The sequence below is a fragment of the Nicotiana attenuata genome, unplaced genomic scaffold, assembly GCF_001879085.1.
Source record: "Nicotiana attenuata strain UT unplaced genomic scaffold, NIATTr2, whole genome shotgun sequence".
NCBI lineage: Eukaryota > Viridiplantae > Streptophyta > Magnoliopsida > Solanales > Solanaceae > Nicotiana > Nicotiana attenuata.
In genome coordinates this window covers 273,993-296,906 of record NW_017670767.1, presented here as the reverse complement: position 1 = coordinate 296,906, position 22,914 = coordinate 273,993, and the positions used below count along the sequence as shown (strand labels likewise).

The following is a 22,914-nucleotide window of genomic DNA, read 5'->3' as shown; positions in this document are numbered from 1 at the left end:
TATCTCGGAAACAAAGTAAAATTACCACAAACTAAATGTCTTTTTATGTGTTAATGTGAAAGAGAAGAGAACTTACTTCTCTGTTTTTTCCTTTCCTGCGATTCTCACACTTTTCCAAATATCAGAACCTCTATATTTAAGAGCATTCAAATAGCAGTTATCAACAAAAACTGCCCCACTACACTTACGTGTAGTAACTTCCTTTGAGAAGTTATTTATCTAATCCCTTCAACAAAAATAATGGGTCGGGTCTACCCACATGGAGTGACCCATGACTTAGACCCAACATCCAACATCTCCCACTTCGCTCATGGTGGGCGACCCAAACAACTATCATGTTAATAACACACATAATTCATACACATAAATAGTTTGTGCGACCTGCGAGCATCAAGAGCTATAATATATTTCAAACCTATTAAGGTTATTCTAAAGCTCTATGTAGAAATGTGATCACATTCGAAAAAGATTCACTACTAATATGAGGATCTTATTACTCGCTATACCCCATACATCACCCGCTATTCCAGAAGCTAGTTATTCGACCCTCATCCTTGAAAGAGGTGAACTCGAATTCATGTTTAACTTTGTATCCATAATTACACTTGTTACCCTATTGGTAAGTGTAATGGTCGACCTATGAATACAAGTTATATTATTTATTTTAGTTTTCTTCCTTTTCTACTCAAAACCATCCATCCTAAATCAACTGCTTTCCTAGATATGTACTGCATTGCCGAATCACTCATGGCTATTAGTGACATGCTAAAGTAGCAACACCAATTAGCACTTCAAGAAACAATAAAAAGTCAAAGGGTATTCCAATAAAAATTAATATAACTTTTAGGGATCTCACATAATGAAGAAGCAGGGATCAATTCTTCCATTGTCCCATTGGTCGTTAGCACACTGATAACTAGGGATTCTAGTTCATTTTATACTCCTTCTTACTTGAGCTTTGATTAAAAATGTATACAAATAGTCCCAAAGGCTTACATGTTGTACTTGTTTGCAGGGTTTGGTCAAAAAAAAGTGACAAGTAGTCAAAACCAGCTCAAAAAGGAGTGAAACCAGCACAAGTACCAAGAATAAGTCAAGGCACTGCTGCAGCATAAAACCACCGCAGCCGCAGAAGACCCACCGCAGCCGCAGTCCATTTAGTGCGGTCTGCGGTGGAAGAGATCAGAGAGATGCAATTTTGGAAGCTCAAGCACTGTGGCCGCAGTCTATTTTATGCGGACCGCAGTAGCCTCATCGCGACCGCGATCCATTTTGTGTGGTCCGCGGATAGGAGATTCAGAGAGCTAGGAGTTTGGAAGATTGGAAGCTACTGCGGCCGCAGTCCATTTTGTGCGGACCGCAGTGAAGCCACCGTGGCTGCGGTGCATTTTATGCGATCCGCGGTGGCTAGATTCAGAGCCTGAGAGATGAAGCTAAAAAGCCTCACCGCGGCCGCGGTACCTCCGTCATGAGTATTTTTGTCCAGAAAATTCGGCCTTGTATAAATAGTTCTTTTTCAGATTTTAGGGTATCTAACTTTTAGCTCAGCACGTGAAGGCCGTTTCGGACCTATTTTGAGTAATTTTGTGGCTAGTTCAACATTGAATCTTTAATTCTTAGCTTGTAAACATATTTTATGGGTTATTCTTCATCTAATTATCTATTTTCTTCCATTATTATGAGTAGCTAGATCCATTATCTAGGGTTGTGGCTCAACCCTAGTGTGGGTATTTGATGGGTCTTGTGTTTTAAGGCTTAGATGTTTATGGGTGGTTGATATTTGGACTGATTTGTGTTTCTATGTTGGATTAGTGGTTGCAAACACTAATTTGTACCTATTTGACTTGGGCTCTTCTTGAGAAAGAGAGCTTGAGTCTAGGTAATCAGTCCAACAAGGAATTGGGGCATACTCAAGAGATTGATAGCCCCAATTAAAGGGTTAAACCTAGAGATACTAATACCTGACTTGAGCCTACATTGCTTGCATAATCTCGACACCCAATTGGTCTTGAGAAAGTCAATTAGGGCAAAGTCACTCAAGCTACCGAGAGGTATAGAGTGAGTAGTGTCGTGCATTGGCTATATCGCGACCCCAAACATAACAACTTTGCCTTAGACTTTAGAACCCTCAAGTATTCACCCAGGGGAAAGTCACTTCCCTAGTGCCTCGTTACCTATTTAGAAAATCTTTCAAGCAATTATTCTTAGTTTAATTTAGCATCTCAGTAGTATAATATTAGAAGTAAAAAATGAACAATTATGATTGGAAGCATAATTAAGAGCATTACGCATAGTTTAGATAGGAATCCAATTTCCAAATCTAGCTCCCTGTGGATTCGATCCCGACCTTCTCGGGTAAAAGCTGCATCGACCGCTCTTGCCACTTTGTAGTGGTGCAGGGTTGGACACAATCACACACGTGGTATGAAACACGTGTAATGGTGTTCTCACCAAATATTAGTGCGTGTGTCTAGTTGTTTTACTCATTCAACATACAGACCTTGGTCTAGACACCTACAAATATTTTAACCCGAATTTCTCACTTCAATAATCCTCATTTATCTTCTTCGAGAAACTCGCATCTGGCTTACAAAACAAGCCATAATCGAATGGTGGAATTCGTAAGTCTGACTAGTCGTCAAGACTGACCTTTATAAGTGAAAGACCTCGCACTATTCAAGGTTCTATAAGGTCTCATCTCTTCACGATTCTCAATGTAAGAGGCGATTTCTCATGTGAGAGGGTCAATCTTGCGACTTGTTCGACACACTTTATCAATAAAATATCATCACATGCATAGTAGATATGAACATAAATTCAAGAGTCAAATATTGATGAGCATATTATAATAATTAAGTCATTTTACAATACATAAACATGATCATATCCTTCGCAAACCTAGAGCCATAACATATTTCTCAAACAAGTCTTTAGTTATCGCCTTTGTAAAAGGAGCAACTATCATATTTCGCTTACCAATGTACTGTAAATTTATCTCCCCACTTACTACCATGTCTCTTACAAGTTATACTTGATGTCAATGTGTTTGGTCTTGCTGTGATACTTAGGATCTTTGTGTATGCAATAGCCGCTTGACTATCACAATATAGAGTCATGGGACCGTGAGAGTTATTTGTAATATCCAAATGCTCAAAGAATCTCTTCAACTAAACAACTTCTTGTACTGCAGACCCACAAGCCATGAATTTAGCTTCCATCATCGAAAGGGTTGTACATGTTTGTTTCTTACTTTTCCATGAAGTAGCACCACCATTAAGTAAGAAAGCATACCGGATGTTGATTTTCTATCATTCCGCTCACCAACCTAATAAGCATCTGTATATCATCTCAAGTATAAATCATTTCCACTATAGCATAGTGAATAATCAGCATTTCCCTTCAGGTGTCTGAAAATTCTCTTCACAGCTTTCCAATGTTCTCTTCCAGGATTGGATTGATATCTGCTAACCAGACCTACAACATAACAAATGTCCGGACGAGTACACATCATAGCGTACATCAAGATCCCGACAACACTTGAATACGGAATTCGAGACATGTCCTCCTTTTTTATTTTCAATCTTGGGACACACTACAAGGCTTAAAGTTTCACCTTGGCTATTGGAGTATCCATAGATTTGCAACTATCCATGCGAAAACGCTCCAAAATTTTCTTTATATAAGTTTCTTGAGATAGACTCAATAACTTTTTAGAGCGGTTTCTTTGGATCTTAACTCCAAGGATATAGTCTGCCTCACCCATATATTTCATATCAATGACTTTGAAAGTCGTGACTTCATAGTTTTCAAATACTCCAAATTATTTCTGGCCAATATGATATCGTCCACGTAAAGAGAAAGAATTACAGACATCTCATTGGACTTCTTCACATAAATGATTTACACTAATCCAATTAGATAATAATCTCTAATCACTCAATCCATTCAAAATTGATTTCTTAATAAGATCGTCGGAGAATGCATACACCTTCCTTTCCCCTTATTAGCTATCAACACTTGCTGTAAGTGAGAAATTCAGGTTAAGACATTTGTAGGTGTCTAGACCAAGGTCTGTATGTCGAATGAGTAAAACAACTAGAGACACGCACTAATATATGGTGAGAACATCATAACACGTGTTTCATACCACGTGTGCTAACGACCAATGGGATAATGGAAGAATTGACCCCTGCTTCTTCAATATGTGAGATCCCTAAAAGTTATGTTAATTTTTTTTGGAATACCCTTTGACTTTTTACTGTTTCTTGAAGTGCTAATCGATGTTGCTACTTTAGTATGTCACTAATAGCCATGAGTGATTCGACAATGCAGTGCATGTCTAGGAAAGCAGTTGATTTGGGATGGATGGTTTCGAGTAGAAAGGGAAGAAAACTAAAATAAATAACATAACTTGTATTCATAGGTCGACAATTACACTTACCAGTAGGGTAACAAGTGTAATTATGGATACAAAGTTAAACATGAACTTGATTTCACCTCTTTCAAGGATGGGGGATCGAATAACTAGCTACTGAAATAGCGGGCGATGTCTTGAGTATAGCGAGTAATAAGATCCTTATATTAGTAGCGAATCTTTTTCGAATGTGATCGCATTTCTACATAGAGCTTTAGAATAACCTTAATAGGTTTGAAATATTATATAGCTCTTGATGCTCGCAGGTCGCACAAACTATTTATTTATATGAATTATGTGTGTTATTAACATGATAGTAGTTTAGGTCTAGCCCACCATGAGTGAATTGGAAGATGTTGGATGTTGGTTCTAAGTCATGGGTCGCTCCATGTGGGTAGACCCGGCCCATTTTTTGTTGAAGGGATCAACTGAAATAACTTCTCAAAAGAAGTTACTACATGTAAGTGTAGTAGGGGCAATTTTTGTTGATAACTACTATTTGAGTGCTCTTAAATATAGAGGTTCTGATCTTTGGCAAAGTGTGAGAAACTCAAGAAAGGAAAAAATAAAGAAGTAAGTTCTCTTCTCTTCTTCCACATTAACACATAAAAAGATATTTAGATTGTGGCAATTTTGCTTTGTTTCCAAGAGATTCAAAGTGGGCTTTGAAGTAATTTTCTGGGTTGTAACTTCTACTCTGCTGCATTAACAGGTAAATAAATCTTGTACTGATCTTGAACATCTATACTGATCTTAAAATAATTCATGTACTTGTTAACGTAGTGGAGTAGAAGTTACAACCCAGAAAATTGCTCCAAAGTCCACTTTGAATATCTCGAAAACAAAGTAAAATTGCCACAAACTAAATGTCTTTTTATGTGTTAATGTGAAAGAAGAGAAGAGAACTTCTCTGTTTTTTCCTTTCTTGTGATTCTCACACTTTTCCAAAGATCAGAACCTCTATATTTAAGAGCATCCAAATGGCAGTTATCAACGAAAACTGCCCCCACTACACTTACGTGTAGTAACTTCTTTTGAGAAGTTATTTCATCTGATCCATTCAACAAAAATAATGGGTCGGGTCTACCCACATGGAGCGACCCATGACTTAGACCCAACATCCAACATCTCTCACTTCGCTCATGGTGGACTAGACCCAAACAACTATATGTTAATAACACACATAAATAGTTTGTGCGACCTGCGAGCATCAAGAGCTATAATATATTTCAAACCTATTAAGGTTATTCTAAAGCTCTATGTAGAAATGCGATCACTTTCGAAAAAGATTCACTACTAATATGAGGATCTTATTACTCGCTATACCCCAGACATCACCCGCTCCTTGAAAGAGGTGAACTCAAGTTCATGTTTAACTTTGTATCCATAATTACACTTGTTACCCTACTGGTAAGTGTAATGGTCGACCAATGAATACAAGTTATATTATTTATTTTAGTTTTCTTCCTTTTCTACTCGAAACCATCCATCCCAGATCAATTGCTTTCCTAGACATGCACTGTATTGCCGAATCACTCCATGGCTATTAGTGACAAGCTAAAGTAGCAACACCGATTAGCACTTCAAGAAACAGTAAAAAGTCAAAGGGTATTCCAATAAAAATTAATATAACTTTTAGGGATCTCACATAATGAAGAAGCAGGGATCAATTCTTCCATTATCCCATTGGTCGTTAGCACACGTGGTATGAAACACGTGTTATGGTGTTCTCACCATATACAGACCTTGGTCTTGACACCTACAAATGTCTTAACCTGAATTTCTCACTTCAATAATCCTCATTTATCTTCTTCGAGAAACTCGCATCTGGATTACAGAACAAGCCATAATCGAATGGTGGAATTCGTAAGTCTGACTAGTTGTCAAGACCGACCTTTATAAGTGAAATGACCTCGCACTATTCAAGGTTCTATAAGGTCTCGTCTCTTCACGATTCTCAACGTAAGAGGCGATTTCTCGTGTGAGAGGGTCAATCTTGCGACTTGTTCGACACACTTTATCAATATCATCACATACATACTAGATATGAACATAAATTCAACAGTCAAATATTAATGAGCATATTATAATAGTTATGTCATTTTACAATACATAAACATGGTCATATCCTTCGCAAACCTAGAGCCATAACATGTTCCTCAAACAAGTCTCTAGATATCGCATTTGTAAAAGGAGCAACTATCATATTTCGCTTAGGAATGTACTGTAAATTTATCTCCCCACTTGCTACCATGTCTCTTACAAAGTTATACTTGATGTCAATGTGTTTGGTCTTGCTGTGATACTTAGGATCTTTTGTGTATGCAATAGCCGCTTGACTATCACAATATAGAGTCATGGACCCTGCGAGTTCTTTGTTAATATCCAAATGCTCAAAGAATCTCTTCAACCAAACAACTTCTTGTACTGCAGAGCCACAAGCTTTCCAATGTTCTCTTCCAGGATTGGATTGATAACTGCTAACCAGACCTACAACATAACAAATGTCCGGACGAGTACACATCATAACATAAATCAAGCTCCCGACAATACTTGAATACGGAAGTCGCGACATGTCTTCCTTATTTATTTTCAGTCTTGGGACACATTACAAGGCTTAAAGTTTCACCTTGGCTATTGGAGCATCCATAGATTTGCAACTATCCATGCGAAAACGCTCCAAAGTTTTCTTTATATAAGTTTCTTGAGATAGACTCAATAACTTTTTGGAGCGGTTTCTTTGAATTTTAATTCCAAGGATATAGTGTGCCTCACCCATATCTTTCATATCAATGACTTTGAAAGTCGTGACTTTATAGTTTTCAAATACTCCAAATTATTTCTGGCGAATAAGATATCGTCCACGTAAAGAGAAAGAATTACAGACATACCATTGGACTTCTTCACATAAATGATTTACACTAATCCAATTAGATAATATTCTCTAATCACTCAATCCATTCAAAAATGATTTCTTAATAAGATCGTCGGAGAATGCATAACCTTGCATACACCTTCCTTTCCCCTTATTAGCTATCAACACTTGCTGTATATGTAATTTCCTGCTAACACATTATAGACAACGTAAAAGTGCAATAACAAAATCCAGTAACTCTATTTCCTTTGAATTAAAGCTGAAACATCAAACCAGAAGAATCCCCAAGGATGATATTAGGGCAGATAAGGTATAACTTTTACCAAGGAAAAACATATAGTTCTACTCATTGACACTTCAGTAACTAAAAACCTTCTGCTAGCAGCCTCCTAATTAAATGCACAAAAATCTTCCCCCTTGTCTAGATTTCCAAGGTAGCTTTTAAATAACAGCCTTCCCAATCAAGGGAGCAGGTCATTTTCTTGAAAAGATAAAATGTCAACCTCAGATCAAATGTATAGTCAATAACTGGATTCATAAGTAAGGAGAGAGCATCATCATCGCCTTTGCACTGCTTCCCGAGAATCAAGGCACCAACACCTGTAGTTTGGTGTCATTTTCTCGTGTGTCATGGATTTCCATGGATCAGAGATACTGCTAAAGCTTGGGGATGAATTTGGTACCCTCGTGGTCTCTTCCATCGGGTGGTCTTGTGAGCGGATCCTCTTATACAGCCGCATGACAGACACAGAATCTTGGTAAGGATCATGGAAACCAACTTGGATATCATATCTGTTGGGAGAAAACTTTCAGTCAGCATAGTACAGAAGAGGAGACATAGTATTAAGCACAGTTGAAGGAAATAACTACGAAGCGACCAACTCTGCACAGAAATGCCTATTCAAGCTCCAAGTAACCAAACAGTGACAGAACATTTTCTTCACTAGCAGAGGGCTCTTGAAGTACACCCGCAGATGCATAAACTTGACCGACAAAAATACAAGAGAAGATAAAATCAAGTCAAAAACATAAGCGTAAGCAAGTAACTTGCCCTAGATAAGTCTTGGTTAAATATTTGAGAGAGTGGCTGACGAAGTTGGTCTTCATCAGGGGGCGGTATGTTGCAGTATCTCTGCATAGAACAAAAGCAAGACATGAATATTTCTAACCATGGATAGGGGAATGAATCTTGTGCAGAAACGATATCCAAGGCACATGCAGATAGTTTTTCCATATACCCAACTTGACAGACAAATCCAGAGAACGTGAACAATTGATAATCCTTAATTTTATCGTCATTTCTTATGTTTGAATTTCTCAAAATGGAGTACAAGAGAAGTCAACACAAGCTGCAATGGGAGCTATAGTACATGCTCACAGATCAAGTTTCCATAACCAGGGGTTAAGGGACAAATATATTAGGTTCCAACATTGAACAAATATATTCATACTTTTACTATCTCCCAATGTCTTGAATTGCTTTTTACATGTTTCACTAGACATAAAAGTGAAACATAAGTTACCGTCGACACTAATGCGCAGCAATTACGCAGTTCTGAGTGATTTTGATAAAAAATATAAAATTAACAAGGAATATAACGGGAAAATAATTGTAGCAGTTTAATTTAGAAGCAAACTCTTTAGGAAGAGCAACAATTTTTTATGGTGGAAGTGAATGAATTAGGCCAGAAGTAACAAAAGGACCTAACAAGTATAACTCCAAGTATTACCTTACTTTCTTTCAATAGACAAAAAAGCTCTCAATATTACAAATCTAGGAAAGAGTGGTATACTCTCTCTCTCTCTCTCTCTCTCTCTTTGGCCAATAAAGTTATAAAGAAAAGAACTACGTACTATATTAAGATACAAATTCATGCTATGGTGGTGCTGGACATAATTCTTGATATTGAAATCATGATATAACCAAATTCTGCATAAAAGTAACTAAAGATTCTAACTTATTGATAATGTGGGAATTCAAAACCAGTGCCAATAGAGGAAGCAGAAATTTATCTTCTGGGCGATTAATGGTATATGGAGTGGAGTACATATTTGGATGACCCCAGCAGGTGGAAGGATTAGAGTATCAGCATTTGGATAGGAGGAATGCCCAAAGAAACTAAAGGGGTGGAAATTATACAGAAAATTGTAGGTGCAACAAAGAGGGCCATTTTGGCTCACCTAAAGAAGTAAATAAAATGCATGTGGCAATTGGCAAGCCTCGGAAAAATACTAGGCTTCTTGTACCGGATTAATGAGTTAATAGGTCTATCTCAGGAACAAAACTACTTTGACCTAAGCATAAATGATCCACCCAAAACAATACTCAAGTATAAGCTATTCTCTTTGTCTTCTTTTATAGCGGTGTTGTAGGTACTCTTAAAAAAGCATCTTATGACAAAATTATGAATAATTTAATCATTCGTGTTTATGCATGACAGTGAATGGCGTAATAAACATAATATAGGACAAGCCCATGATCTGGACATTATACAGGAGATAAGGTTCTGACAAGATGATTTTCAAAGAAAACCAAAAATAAAACTACCTCAGAAGACGATCAGGATAAGCCATCACCAAGCAATCCAGGTGATGCGCAAGGTTATGGCCCACAAGTACGTTTGCTCTTCCACCATTCAATCTTGCTCTAGCAATTGACTCTCCATTGTAAAGAATCTGCAGAATTCTCTGCCGGACTTCATTCAGAGGCATGGCATCTCGTAGATTCTCCTCTGTTATACCAGTAATTTCATACCTGACACACAATGTTGAGGAAGTACGAAAAGGTATAATACCAAAAAAGTAAACCAGCACAATAAGTAGGTATGTGTTGCCAACAGATACCTATAATCAGTAACAGGTAACTGAGGTTGAACATAAGTGTGGAAAATAAGCCTCTCTTCTTCGTCCACTAGGCATACCCTTGCGCAATAATCTAGCGATCCATCACTTCCACATCCAACCATTTCACAATCTATGGCAACTGCTTCCTGACTTCTTATGCTGCCATTTCCACTACTTATATCAACTTCATATTCTGAATTAAGCATCTCCACTGTGTCCTGCATCAATTTAATATAACAATTCAAGCAACTAAAATATACATTTAGTGTATCCTAAATGTAACTGATTCTTGTGAAGGCATTGAGGGAGAGAAATTTCATCAACTCACAATGGGTCGAGGAGTGGTTAGATGACACATTTCCTTATGCTCGTTGAGAGAGTCTACGCTTCCACAGATTTTCAGACACAAAGTGCAGCCTCTTTCTGCAAAGATGCTTGAACAATTCGCTTTGGACAGAGGACCTAAAATGTTGAGGAGAATAAAAGGAAATGAGGGAGGACAGCGTTATAAAAGAGCATTTGCACTCAAAGATCATTCCTAGTCTTAACACAATAACTGACCAGCAACGTGCTCCCTTAGTGATTCGAACGATTTGCAATGCTTGTTACACGCACCACACTTAGGGTCATGAACCGAGTGATTAGAGGTTTTCATATGTTCAATAAGATGCTCCTTCTTGTTATACTGCTTGTAACAAGCTGAGCACTTGTGCCTGGTAACACATAACAAGAACATAAGCAAACACAACCTTCAGCAAATGAAATCAAGATGCTTTAACCCTGCATAGAACACCTTAGTTTAGCTGTTGAAAATCATCTTTTTACTCCACCTCTCCACAAACAAATCAGCATACAAGGGTGAACACATCTAACTTAGTGAATAATTTCTTTGAATCCTTTTTCTCAAAATAAAATTTATATATTTAGGAAATATATAAAATAGGATTTAACTTATATATTGTATTTTTGTAACAATTTTTATCATATTACTAATTAATGATGGTTGTAGAGATTTATCCATAATTACCTTATTATAAGTGACTTGGTCATGTAAATATCTTTTAAACTGTCACTGCACAAAACTTAAACCCTATAAAGAAAGTAGTATATAATACCAACTTTTACAATATATGAACAAGGGCAACAAAACAAACGCGGTGTAATCCCACAAGTGGAGTCTGGGATACGTATGCAGTTTTACCCTTACAATATATGTACAAATTAATTAAAGAAACAAAAACCCCACGAACGAAAAAGCACGCATATCTCCAAATAATGAAGTCTTGCAGGGTCGTCAAGTATGATTTCGTACATTGCTTCGTGTACAGAGAGTTGTAAATTACCTAGTGATGTTGAGGGTTTGCAGAGGAACTTCATAGGGCTGCTCCATAGAATGAACTCCGCTGAAAATGATAGAGTGGAGTTAAAGCAAATACAAAATGGAGATGTATTCAGGGTCCAGTAGGATTGCAGTGATGCTGCTTCAGCATTTCAACACCCTCTTTGGTTTCTTAACTCAAACTAGTGCTAAATTGAGCAACTGCATTGCAGGGTCCCTCAAAAAATAGAACCTTTTAACTTTATTTCCAGTTTCTGGTCATTAATTAACGGTTCCTCTAAGTCTACCCTTAAAAGTAGCACCCTATAGCTAGTTTTCGGACTGGTCAATCAAAAATAGGCAGCGTTTACCAAGTCAATGAAAAATAGCCACTATTTTGCTGCAATAGAGACCGGTCCAGCATAACATACTGGAGTTCGGTGCACTTGTGTATGAACTCCAACATATTATGCTGGACCAGTATACTTTGCTGGCTCCAGTATAATATACTGGAGACTGGAGCACCGGTGCTCCAAACTCCAGTATATTATACTGGACCAATATACTTGCTGGAACTCCAGTATATTATGCTGGAGTTCTAGTGTACTTATGCTGGAACTCCATCATATTATGCTGAAAGTATGCTGGAACTCCAGTATAATATGCTGGAGTATTTTCCGGGTTTTGAACAGTATTTTCGCTCAGATTTATCTTTATATAAAAAGTGGCTAAATTTAGATTACTTTTAAAATTGGACTATTTTTGAACGACCAATTGTAAATCTGGCTATTTTTAAAATTTACCCTTAATTTGGTCAACAAGATTGTTATGAGAAAATATTTACTTCGTCAAAATATAGTATAATCCAATTTGAAAAAGGTCCACAATATGAAGGACCTTGATGACTCTATAAGATAACCAAATTTGAAAATAATGTGACTATCTGAATAAGTTCCTCATAAAAAAAAGAAATTAGAAGCACATGTTGGAAGATGTTGCTTTAGTAAAGTGTTAATTGGACTAAAATCAACATACAAAGTATTATAGGATTGTGTACATACATTTACCTTCTATAATGATATTAATCATAATAAATTAATATATTTTGATATAAAAATTGAAGGCGAGTAAGTTTCTACATTCATTAAATATCGATTTAGTGCAATAAAATCCTGCTGCCACAATATTTCCTATTATACTCATAGAGGTGATAGTAAATTTAACTTATTATATGCTTTCAATCACTAAATTTTACTAGCAATCTAGCAGTTTTTATACTTGTTAAAGCGTACCCAATACTTTCCTTAAAAAATAAGCCGTTTTTTTCAAATTCAGCAAATAATTTTGATCAGTGATAATCTCTCTCAATGTTTTTCCTCTCTCGTCCTGATTTCCTCTCCAACCTTCCTCGGCCTCCTTCCTTCTCTCTCATCGTCTTTCTCTTATACTGTTCTTATAATTTAAAACACAATAAGCAAGATAGAATTTTTGACAACTTACCAAGAATCTTGGCCGAAAATTAAAAATCGATTTTCCCTTTTTCTTTCTCCATTATTTTTCATTTCATGAAAATTATCCATGGTTGAAGTAACGCCTTTCAAAGTCTTTCGGACACTTTCAACTCTTGATGTTTCGGCAATTCTTTTGTGGCGTGTATATAAAACCTTATATGCTCAGTCTAATAATACTTTGCTCAGGGTGATATTAGATACACTTTGAAGAGTTATAGTAGATTCATAAAATATAAGTGTGTAATTGAAAATTTAGGACAAATGGATACAAAAATTATTTATTAATTATATCTCGTAAAGCCTCTTTGTAATTGGATTTGTTTGTAATTACACGATTTAAGACCGCTTGAATGGCTAGTAATTACTCGATAGTTAGCATGAAATTGAGTGTACTTGAGTTAGAGCAATTAATTGCACTCTCCAATTCAAGGGAAAACAAGAATTGATGATAGTTACATGATATAGTTACAAGGTGACTTTTAAATTATTTTTAGCTTTTAAAAAAAGTTATATTATTCTTATTACACTTTTTCTTTTTTATTCAAACATATGAGAAAAATTATTTAAAATAATTTTGTGTTTTACTTACTTTATATTCTCTTCATTACTATAATTTTTTTTTCGGTCAAAATTAAATTTTTTTATTTCAACCAAGTATGATTATGTACATCCACTAGTTACATTGGACTCTATAACTAGTCTTCCAGAATCTCACTACCTATTTGTAAAGGTATAAGTTCCTCTTTCTAGTTTCTTAACTACCTCTAGATAGGATAACTATTCAAGGACTCTAAGACTCTCTTCCATTTGCTGAAATGTTGTCCTCTTGTGTGCAACTGTATGGTTATCTCTTTAAGAATCTATTTGCTCTCTTTCTTTGTATCTTGGAATCTTCTTGCATTTCTTTCACTCCACACATGGTAAATAGTTGCAGCATATAGGAATTTAATGATCTGTGCTCGTGGTCTGCTGTTTCTCATTTTCCTGCTTTTCCACTTAGTTTCTTCCTCTCAGTTGCTAATTCTCCTCTTCTCCCCTAGCCACCTGAGTATTGTATTCCAGATTTGGGATGAATAGGAGCACTGAAAGAACAAATGCTGCAGGTTTTCCTCGGCTCCAGTATTGCATAGGACACAATCTGTTTTGACGTGTATACCCCATTTCTGCAGTCGATCAACAGTAGCCAATCGACCCATAAGTGTCAGCCATAGGATGAACTTGTGGTTTGGTATAGTATTTGGTCCCAGCACTAGTCCTTTCCATTGAATTGATAAGCTTTTTTAATTCTGAATTTACCTTTGTCACAACAATTTTGTAATGCCATATTAAAGTCCATGTTTAGAAACCATTTCTTTGCATCCAATATTTTTCTTACCATCCAGCAGGCCCGTGCAGGTGTATTTAGATGTTGTACCTCTTTCCCTTTGATATAGTATGTACGGATCCATTTTATCCAAAGTGCATTTTTCTTGGTTGCTACAACCCATAATAATTTGCTGATAGCTGTTGTTCCATGTATGGAACTCTATGATGCTCAGTCCACCCGCTGAATATGGTTTACATAATGTCTCTCATGCAACCAGTGCTTTCCTTGAGCTCTCATGACTGCCTGTCCATAGGAATATTCTGCAAACTCTAGTTATGAGTTGGATGACTTTCTTTGGAATTAGAAATACCGGAGCCCAGTAGGTCCGCATCTCAAACAACACACTTTTAATAAGTTGCACCCTTCGACTGTATGATAAGTACTTAGTGGACCAGCATCTTATTCTTGCAATCATTTTCTCAACTAATGGTAGGCATTGTTGAACTGTGATCTTCTTTGAGGACAAAGAAACCCCCAAATACCTGAATGAAATCTCTCCCTCTGAGAATTGCATTTCATTCAATAACTGTTCATTCAGTTTTGAACTAACCCCTGCCACATACAATGAACTTTTTTTCAAATTAGCCTTGAGTCCAGATATTGCTGAGAAGTGGTTGAACTGTTGAAGCATCAATTGTATAGGAAATGGATCAGCTCTACAACACATAATTAAGTCATCAGCAAATCATATACGGACTATCTCCAACTTGCTACATCTTGGGTGATAGTTGAAATCTGGATTATGTCTCAGCTGCTTGAGGGATCTATTCAAATACTCCATCACAAGAACAAACAAGTATGGAGACATTGCGTCTCCCTATCTTAGACCTCTCTTGGCTTGAAATCTAGGTGTAAGTCCTCCATTGAATAGCAAAGTGTAGCTCACCGTGCTTACACACTCCATAATTAGACTTACAAATTTCCCAGGAATCCCAAATTCTAGTAAGACCATTCTGAGAAAGCCCCATTCATCTGTATCAAATGCTTTCCTAATGTCCACCTTTACTAGGCATCTAGGAGACACTCCCCTTTGTGTGTATCCTTCACCATTTCATGAGCCATAATCACCTTATCCAGAATATTTCCCCCCTCAATGAATGCTGACTGTGAAGGCCCCACTAGATAGTCAGCTACTGGTTTCAACCTAGCAGTAATGACTTTAGCTATCAGTTTGTATAGTGTAGTACAACATGCTATAAGTCTGAATTCCTTCACAAGGGTGGGGTTTTTAACTTTTGGAACTAAAGTTACAGTAGTGCCATTTACCTCCTTCATCAGTTTACCGGTTTGAAAGAATTGCATTAGTGCCTTAGTCACCTCCTTTTCTATCAAATGCCAGTATTGCTTGAAGAATTCAACTGGAAATCCGTCAATGCCAGGGGCTTTATCAACTGGTAGGTCCTTCAAAGCCCGAACCACTTCTGTTTCTGTTACTTCCTGTATAAGGAGAAGTTTCTGTTCAGTAGTGAGACAAGGTCCATCTCTTGCTATGGTTGGGTCCAGACACGTCATTTCTACTACATTTGTGCCCAATAGTTTCTGAAAGAAGCTTATAAATTCTTTTTGGATTAAAGCAGGCTCATACAGTTGAATTCCATCTTCTGTGCAAATTGAGGATATTCTATTTCTCGCTTGCCTTGCTTTCAATGCTGCATAGAAAAATTTTGTGGCCGAGTCTCCATAAGCTAGCCATGTTGCTCTAGACTTCTGTCGGAGCACTTTCTCATGTATAGTTGCCCATTTTTTTGTCACGACCCGGATTTCCCACCCTCGGGAGTCGTGATGGCGCCTACTCGTGAAAGCTAGGCAAGCCGAGTATTATAAATTCATTACCCTTTTTATTAAGCATGTTCAACAATTCAAAGTAATAAGTGATTAAACAGCGAAATAAATTAAATAACCAAAAATGCGGAAGACGAAAACTTAATAGTTTAACCAAACATTGCTACATAATCTGAAGTACTATACTACCCAGAATTTGGTAATTTCACAAACTGTCTAAGATTACTACAAATAAAGGGTCCGAAGAATAAATACAAACTGTCTCAGAAATACATAGAAGAAACAGTAGAGAAAGATAGAAGGAGACGCCAAGGCTTGCGGACGCCTGCAGGACTACCTCGGGTCGCCTGAATGGACTGAAGACAGCACCATCACTGCAGTCCAAACGCTCCGGTATCAGTATCTGCACACAGTGCAGAGTGTAGTATCAGCACAACCGACCCCATGTGCTGGTAAGTGCCTAGCCTAACCTCGGCGAAGTAAGGACGAGGCTAGGACCAGAATACCAAATAAACCTGTGCAGTTAAATCATATACAGCGGGAAATAAAAGCAGATATTCACAGTTAAAGATGGGGAGGGGAAGGCATGCTACGGGGAGTATCAAATAACAACAAAATACTAAATAGGAATGTAAAGAAACCATAATTTAGTTGCTAACAATAATGAGGAAAACAAACACAGTATTTACTGTCATTTCTTTCTCGTTGCAGGCGTGCAACCCGCTCCCATTTCATATATCTCATTGCAGGCGTGCAACCCGCTCCCATTTCATATATTACCGTTGCAGGCATGCAACCCGCTCCCACTTCATATATTATCGCTGCAGGCGTGCAACCCGCTCCCATTTCATATATTACCGTTGCAGGTGTGCAACACGCTCCCATTTCATATATTACCGTTGCAGGCGGGCAACCCGCTCCCATTTCATATATTACCGTTGCAGGCGTGCAACCCACGCCCATTTCATATATTACCGTTGCAGGCGTGCAACCCGCTCCCATTTCATATATTACCGTTGCAGGCGTGCAACCCGCTCCCATTTCATATATCAACACCTTTCATATTTCAACACCAATCATAGAAGAGTCCCGGTAAGGGAACAATAAAACAACAACAACATCACGGTAAGGGAACAATAATATAACAACAACATCCCAGCAAGGGAACACTAATATAACAACAACATCCCGGCAAGGGAACAATAATATAACAACAAAATATTAAGCATGAATAAACCATGACGGAGTCACAACAATTACAATATAAGACTCACGGGCATGCTTGACACCGATGTATAGATACTCGTCACCATGCCTAGACATCGTACTCCATAATTAACACATAGGAAATAAGATACAACTCCTAATCCCTCAAGCTAAGGTTAGACCAAACACTTACCTCGATGCCACGAACACAATTCAAGCCTCAACTACCACTTTACCTCTTGATTCCACCACCAATTCGCTCGTATCTAGCATAAGTTACTTAACTATATCAATAAATGCTAAATGAATCAATTCTAATGCTTGAAAATAGATTTTCTAGAGTTTTTCCCAAAAAGTCAAAAATCGACCCCGGGCCCACATGGTCAAGACCCGAGGTTCGAACCAAAACCCGATTACCCATTCACCCACGAACTCAAATATATAATTTATTTTGAAATCGGACCTCAAATCGAGGTCCAAATCCCCAAAATTTGAAAAACCTAGGTTCTACCAAAAACACCCAATTTCCCCCATGAAAACCTTTGATTTTGAGTTGAAATCACGAGAAAAGATGTTAAAGGTTAATGAAAACGAGTTAGAATTGACTTACACTCGATTTGGAAGAGTACTTGTCTTTGGAAAATCTCCCAAGAGGGTATGTTTTGAAAGAGTTTGAAAAATGAAAGATTTTCGGCTAAGTTATGAATTTGCAGGTTGCAGATGTCGCAATTGCGTACCCTTCAGAAGACTGCTATCATCGCATTTGCGACTAATGTTCGCAATTGCGAACTCGCTTTTGCGATGGGATTGTCGCATTTGCGACACTAAAGGATTCCAGGCCACTTTGCAAATGCGATGGGCCCTTCACATTTGCGATATCGCTTTTGTGATGGCTACGTTGCATTTGCGACCCAAAGGCAGACCAGGTCTTTTTCGCATTTGCGATAAACGTTTGCATTTACGGGCTCGCATTTGCGAGCCAGGCTTCGCATTTGCGAGCCTGCAGACCTGCAACACACCAGCAATTCCTAAGTGCAAATTTCACTTCGTGGCCTATCCAAAACTCACCCGAGCCCTCGGGGCTCCAAACCAAACATGCATACTAACCCAAAAACATCATACTGACTTGCTCGTGCGATCAAATCATCAAAATAACATCAATAACTATGAATTAAGCCTCAAATTCATGAAATCACTTAAGAACATCAAATTTTCCATTTTTCTCAAATAAGGTCCGATTCACGTCATTTCAAGTCCGTTTCTTACCAAATTTTACATGCTTAACTTAAATCACATATAAGGTCTATACCGGGCTCCATAACCAAAATACAGGCCCGATACCATCAAGTTTAATTACATTTCATTTCCAAAAACTCATATATATTCCAGAAAACAATTTTCTTTAAAAATTTATTTCTCGGGCTTGGGACCTCGGAATTTGATTCCGGGCATACGCCCATGTCCCATATTTTCCTACGGACCCTCCGGGACCGTCAAATCACGGGTCCGGGTCCGTTTACCCTAAATGTTGACCGAAGTCAACTTAAATTCATTTTAAAAGCAAAATTTATTATTTTTATAGATTTTCACATAATGGATTTCCAGATACCCGTCCGGACTGCGCACGCAATCGAGGTGAGGCAAAAAAGAGGTTTTAAGGCCTCGGAACACAGAATTTATTTCTAAAACGAGTGATAACCTTTTCGCTCATCACATTTTCCAGTTGTACCAGAATCTCCTTCTCAGTTGTAATGAGTTGCTCATTGAACAGGTTTGCATTTAGTTCCAACTGTACTTGTTTTAGTTTGTCCTGCAATTCATTTAGCTTCCTCTCCAATATTGACATTTCTCTATTCATCTGGGAGACAACTTCTCATACCTCATAAACCATAGATCATTCCCAAATGCCCAATCAATTAAGTTGTATCTTTTGTCCGTTGCCTCTCTCTTATTGCACCATGAGTAAGTACAGCCTTTTCTGCTTAGTTGACCAAGACCAATTTCATGAATGCAGTTTTGAAAGTCCTCCATCTCTGATTGTTTCACAGGCGGTCCATTAACCCTATCTTGCACGGAGAGAATTGTATTAAAGTCCCCTAGTACAACCCAAGGATCTGTCTTCAAGGTACTAATTTGCTTCAATTGTCTCCGTAGCTCTTGTCTCTCATTTTTTGTATTCATTCCATGTACAAAGGTTATGTCACAGGCAAATTGTGACTCTTTGTCCTCGACCTTACAGTATATCAGTTGCATATGAGATACTATGATGTTTACTGAAACCTTGTGAGGTTTCCAGCAAATCCACAATCTACCTCTAGGGCAGACTGTATAATCTGCATATATCCTCCAGTTAGCTCCTAACTTTCCTTTTATTTTTTCTGCTTTTTTTTTTGCTTTATTTTAGTTTCTAGGCATCCTAGCAGCACCACTTTATTTTTAAGCAAAAAGGATTTCAATTACTTTTGCTTGTAGGGCTTGTTCAACCCTCTAATATTCCATGAGCAAATGATCATGAAGGATCTGTGTTGTCAGTATCCCCCTTTACCATGCTGGTATTAGTTTTCTCTGGTTGTATCCTTAGCACACTGAATCTATTTTGCTGGAGGAATTGCTCAACATCTTCAGTTACTATTGAAGCCCTTGACATGTTATCCTTCTTTTTTTCCATCTTCTGTTTGCCTCTGTTATTGCATCTTTGAATTTCCTGACTCTCCTCCATAAGATTCACTACATTATAGTTTTCCTTTGGTCCTTCATTTGCCTTTTCAGCAGCTTCAGCAGGTGGTCCTGCATTAGGCTTGGCCTTCCATTGTTGCTGTTTGGCTTTTTTTGTTGTCTCCTTGGTTGCTGCTGATCATTTATTCCCGACTGTGTCTTGAATTGTGCTTTGCAGTTTGTTTTGTGCTTACCAATCTGCAAGTAGTCTTGGAAATATTCTGGTTTCCACTCATACTCAATCGATTGCAAAATGCAGCTACCATCAGGCTCCTCTAGTGTTACTGATTCAGGAAGGGGCTGAGCCACATCCATTTCAATGAGTACCCTGGCATAGTAGATTCTTTCTTCTTTTGCTGTGAGCTTATCAGTACATATTGGTTTCCCCAAACAACTAGCTATTCGTCCCAGATTTTCTGTCGCCCAATATTGGATGGGTAAGTTTGGAAACACTACCCATACTAGTATTGCATTCAGTGGTTCTTCGGCTAGTTTGAAGTTTGGTACTTATTGTTTCAAAATCATAGGCCTATTGTTGTAAGTATAAGGCCCATTCTGCATAATCTTCAATTTGTCCTCTTCATCATCAAATCTAAATATGAAGTAGCCTTCATCATAAAGATAAACCTGCGGAGTTGTGACAGTATTCCATACCCCATAGACAAATTTGAGCATATCTTTAAATGAAGAATTACCCCCAATTACATAGCCAACTAGGGCTGACCTCCATTTTGATTTTGCAATTCTATGGCATTAGCACTAAGCTTGACGACTTTAATTCCATCTTTCAGGGTCGGGGGGAAGTAATTAAGTTTCTACCCTAGATGTTGAGCTCGATTACCTTTGACTATATCCGCCATGGTTGGCTTGACCGTACTAGAATTTGCAGAGAATGTTAATTTCCTTGCTGTATTTTGAGCTCCTGGTTGCTCGTCTTCTACCTCCATCCGTTGCTTGTCCGGAACCTCTGATTTATCTCGATTTAGTGCTTGTAGTATCGTTGGAGCACTGCCAATACCCATCATCCATTGCCCTATTTGAATTAGGGCTAAGTTATGTGGAATTCCCGTCTCTGTTGTAACAACTCTAGATGATTCATCTTTAGTTGAGGAAAGATTGGTGTCAACCACCGGCGCCGGAATCTGCTTCTTCTTCTGGCGTGCCATGAATGGTGCACGTTAGCTATTTTCGCTTAACATGCGCCTTCTTCTTGGAAATCTCACGCAGTAAATCAAAAAATGTTTAATTCTAGAAATCTTTCCAAATCCATATGTATATTTTCTTTCTTATTTAAAAAGTACAAATATTATGAATTTCATATTATATTCACATGGTTGGAAGATACCTATTATTATTTACTATATAGGCCACTAATTTATACTTATTAAATATAAATTTAAAAGATATGTATTTTAACTATCAAGTAAAAAATAGTATTTAATATTTTATAAATACATATATATATATATATATATATATATATATATCCCACCTTAATTTTTATTTACATGCTCATCTAAAAAATTTATTTCTTATAATTAAGTTTATTTTAAATAAAAAATTATCTAATTAGATTTGTTCTACCAAACATGACACTCTGAGTTACAATATAATTATGTTATAATAAATAAATAATATTTTCTAATTATTATATTTATTGTGTATCTACGTATTGGATTCCAAACACACCCTATGAGAGCAAATCTCATTTAACCGATTGACCGTTTGGTCTTGCTTGCTTCACCTATTAGATAAGTCAAATAATTCCAATTAACTAAAGTTCTCTTTTGGATTCACTCATTTGAACACAATTTAGATTTATGTTAATTTCACGTATGAATTATATTAACAGTCACTATTATTATTTTCTAACTTTACAATAACAACAACTATAACAACAAAAAACTCAGTGTAATCTCATATATGGGTCTTGTATAAATATTTTATACAAGTACACACTATCAAGTCACTCAAAAAATATTTATAAATAAGTCTTCTTATAATATGAAATTAGTAATTATAAAAATAGGATAGACTATTTGCTATAATAGGTAAAAATGACTTAATATGGATACTGACAATGAATATAACTTAAACTCATTGTTACTCGTCCTAAAAGATGAGAGGTGACCATCATCGTTTACCCACTGTGAGAATATTCAAATTCCTCATATATTTGAACTAGCTTTTTTAAGAACCCCCAATAAGAGAAGTATATTTTAAGCAAGTTATGTTATTGTTCTCGTCAGAGATGATTTACCAATCATAATATTTTTCCAACACAACCCACATTCACAATCAATAGTGATCTAAAAGTTGCAAAAAGAATTGAAGAAAATTATTTCCTTTTCATTCCACCATTTAAGTTAAAGAAATCTCGCCTAGATCAATACTCAACTGAGAATTTTATATAAAAGAGAAAACTTGAGGAGAATTCAGAGGCAAAGATACATCTAGTAATTAATTTTAATATTAGTAAAAGATGGAAGTAGTACAATAGAACTGCACAACACTGACATGGTAGACATAAATCAATTTAGAAGGTGAAGCATAGCATTCCAAACAATCCAAAGCTAGCTAGTACGTGAATGAATTAACCGGCTAAAATATCGAAACCAAAGTAATGGTTTTTGGAACTCAAAATATGTTTTTACAGTTAAAAAAAAAGTTACATTTCTAACTAAAACGCAGTATTATACTGCGTTTTAGTTTAACAAAAATGTAGCCGTTAAGGTAAACCGCAGTATAATACTGCGTTTTAAAATGCCCCTTTCTTCCCCACCCACGACAGAATCGAGTCCACCATTAAAATACTCCCCAGCAGCGGTCCGCCCCCCCTCCCCCCCTCCCCCCCCTGATTTAAAAAAAATATCAAGTGGACCC

General features: G+C 37.1%; 1 protein-coding gene across 2 annotated transcripts; it reads right to left on the bottom strand.

Moving 5' to 3' along the window:
* Positions 1-7,505: 7,505 nt before the first annotated feature.
* LOC109243141 (RNA exonuclease 4) lies at positions 7,506-11,709 on the bottom strand. 2 transcript variants are annotated; one of them, XM_019410040.1, is made up of 7 exons: positions 11,477-11,709; positions 10,695-10,846; positions 10,462-10,595; positions 10,134-10,351; positions 9,838-10,044; positions 8,341-8,421; positions 7,506-8,081 (listed from the first exon to the last, which is right to left on the bottom strand). In XM_019410040.1, exons 1-7 carry the CDS (start codon positions 11,521-11,523, stop codon positions 7,847-7,849), a joined length of 1,074 nt encoding a protein of 357 aa, XP_019265585.1. In that variant the 5' UTR covers positions 11,524-11,709; the 3' UTR covers positions 7,506-7,846. The 2 variants fall into 2 exon arrangements, with proteins under 2 accessions (XP_019265585.1, XP_019265587.1); XM_019410042.1 differs by lacking the exons at positions 7,506-8,081; positions 8,341-8,421 and having other exon boundaries at positions 9,834-10,044.
* Between the last annotated feature and the right edge of the window lie 11,205 nt (positions 11,710-22,914).

What these genes read in the sequence shown, in the direction of transcription:
- LOC109243141 (XM_019410040.1), bottom strand. Translation starts at nt 11,523, where the DNA reads ATGGAGCAGCCCTATGAAGTTCCTCTGCAAACCCTCAACATCACTAG. An exon ending in CAAACCCTCAACATCACTAG is followed by an intron (nt 10,847 to 11,476) that starts GTAATTTACAAC and finishes ATGTGTTACCAG; the next exon opens with GCACAAGTGCTCAGCTTGTT. An exon ending in TTACCTGTTACTGATTATAG is followed by an intron (nt 10,045 to 10,133) that starts GTATCTGTTGGC and finishes ATTGTGTGTCAG; the next exon opens with GTATGAAATTACTGGTATAA.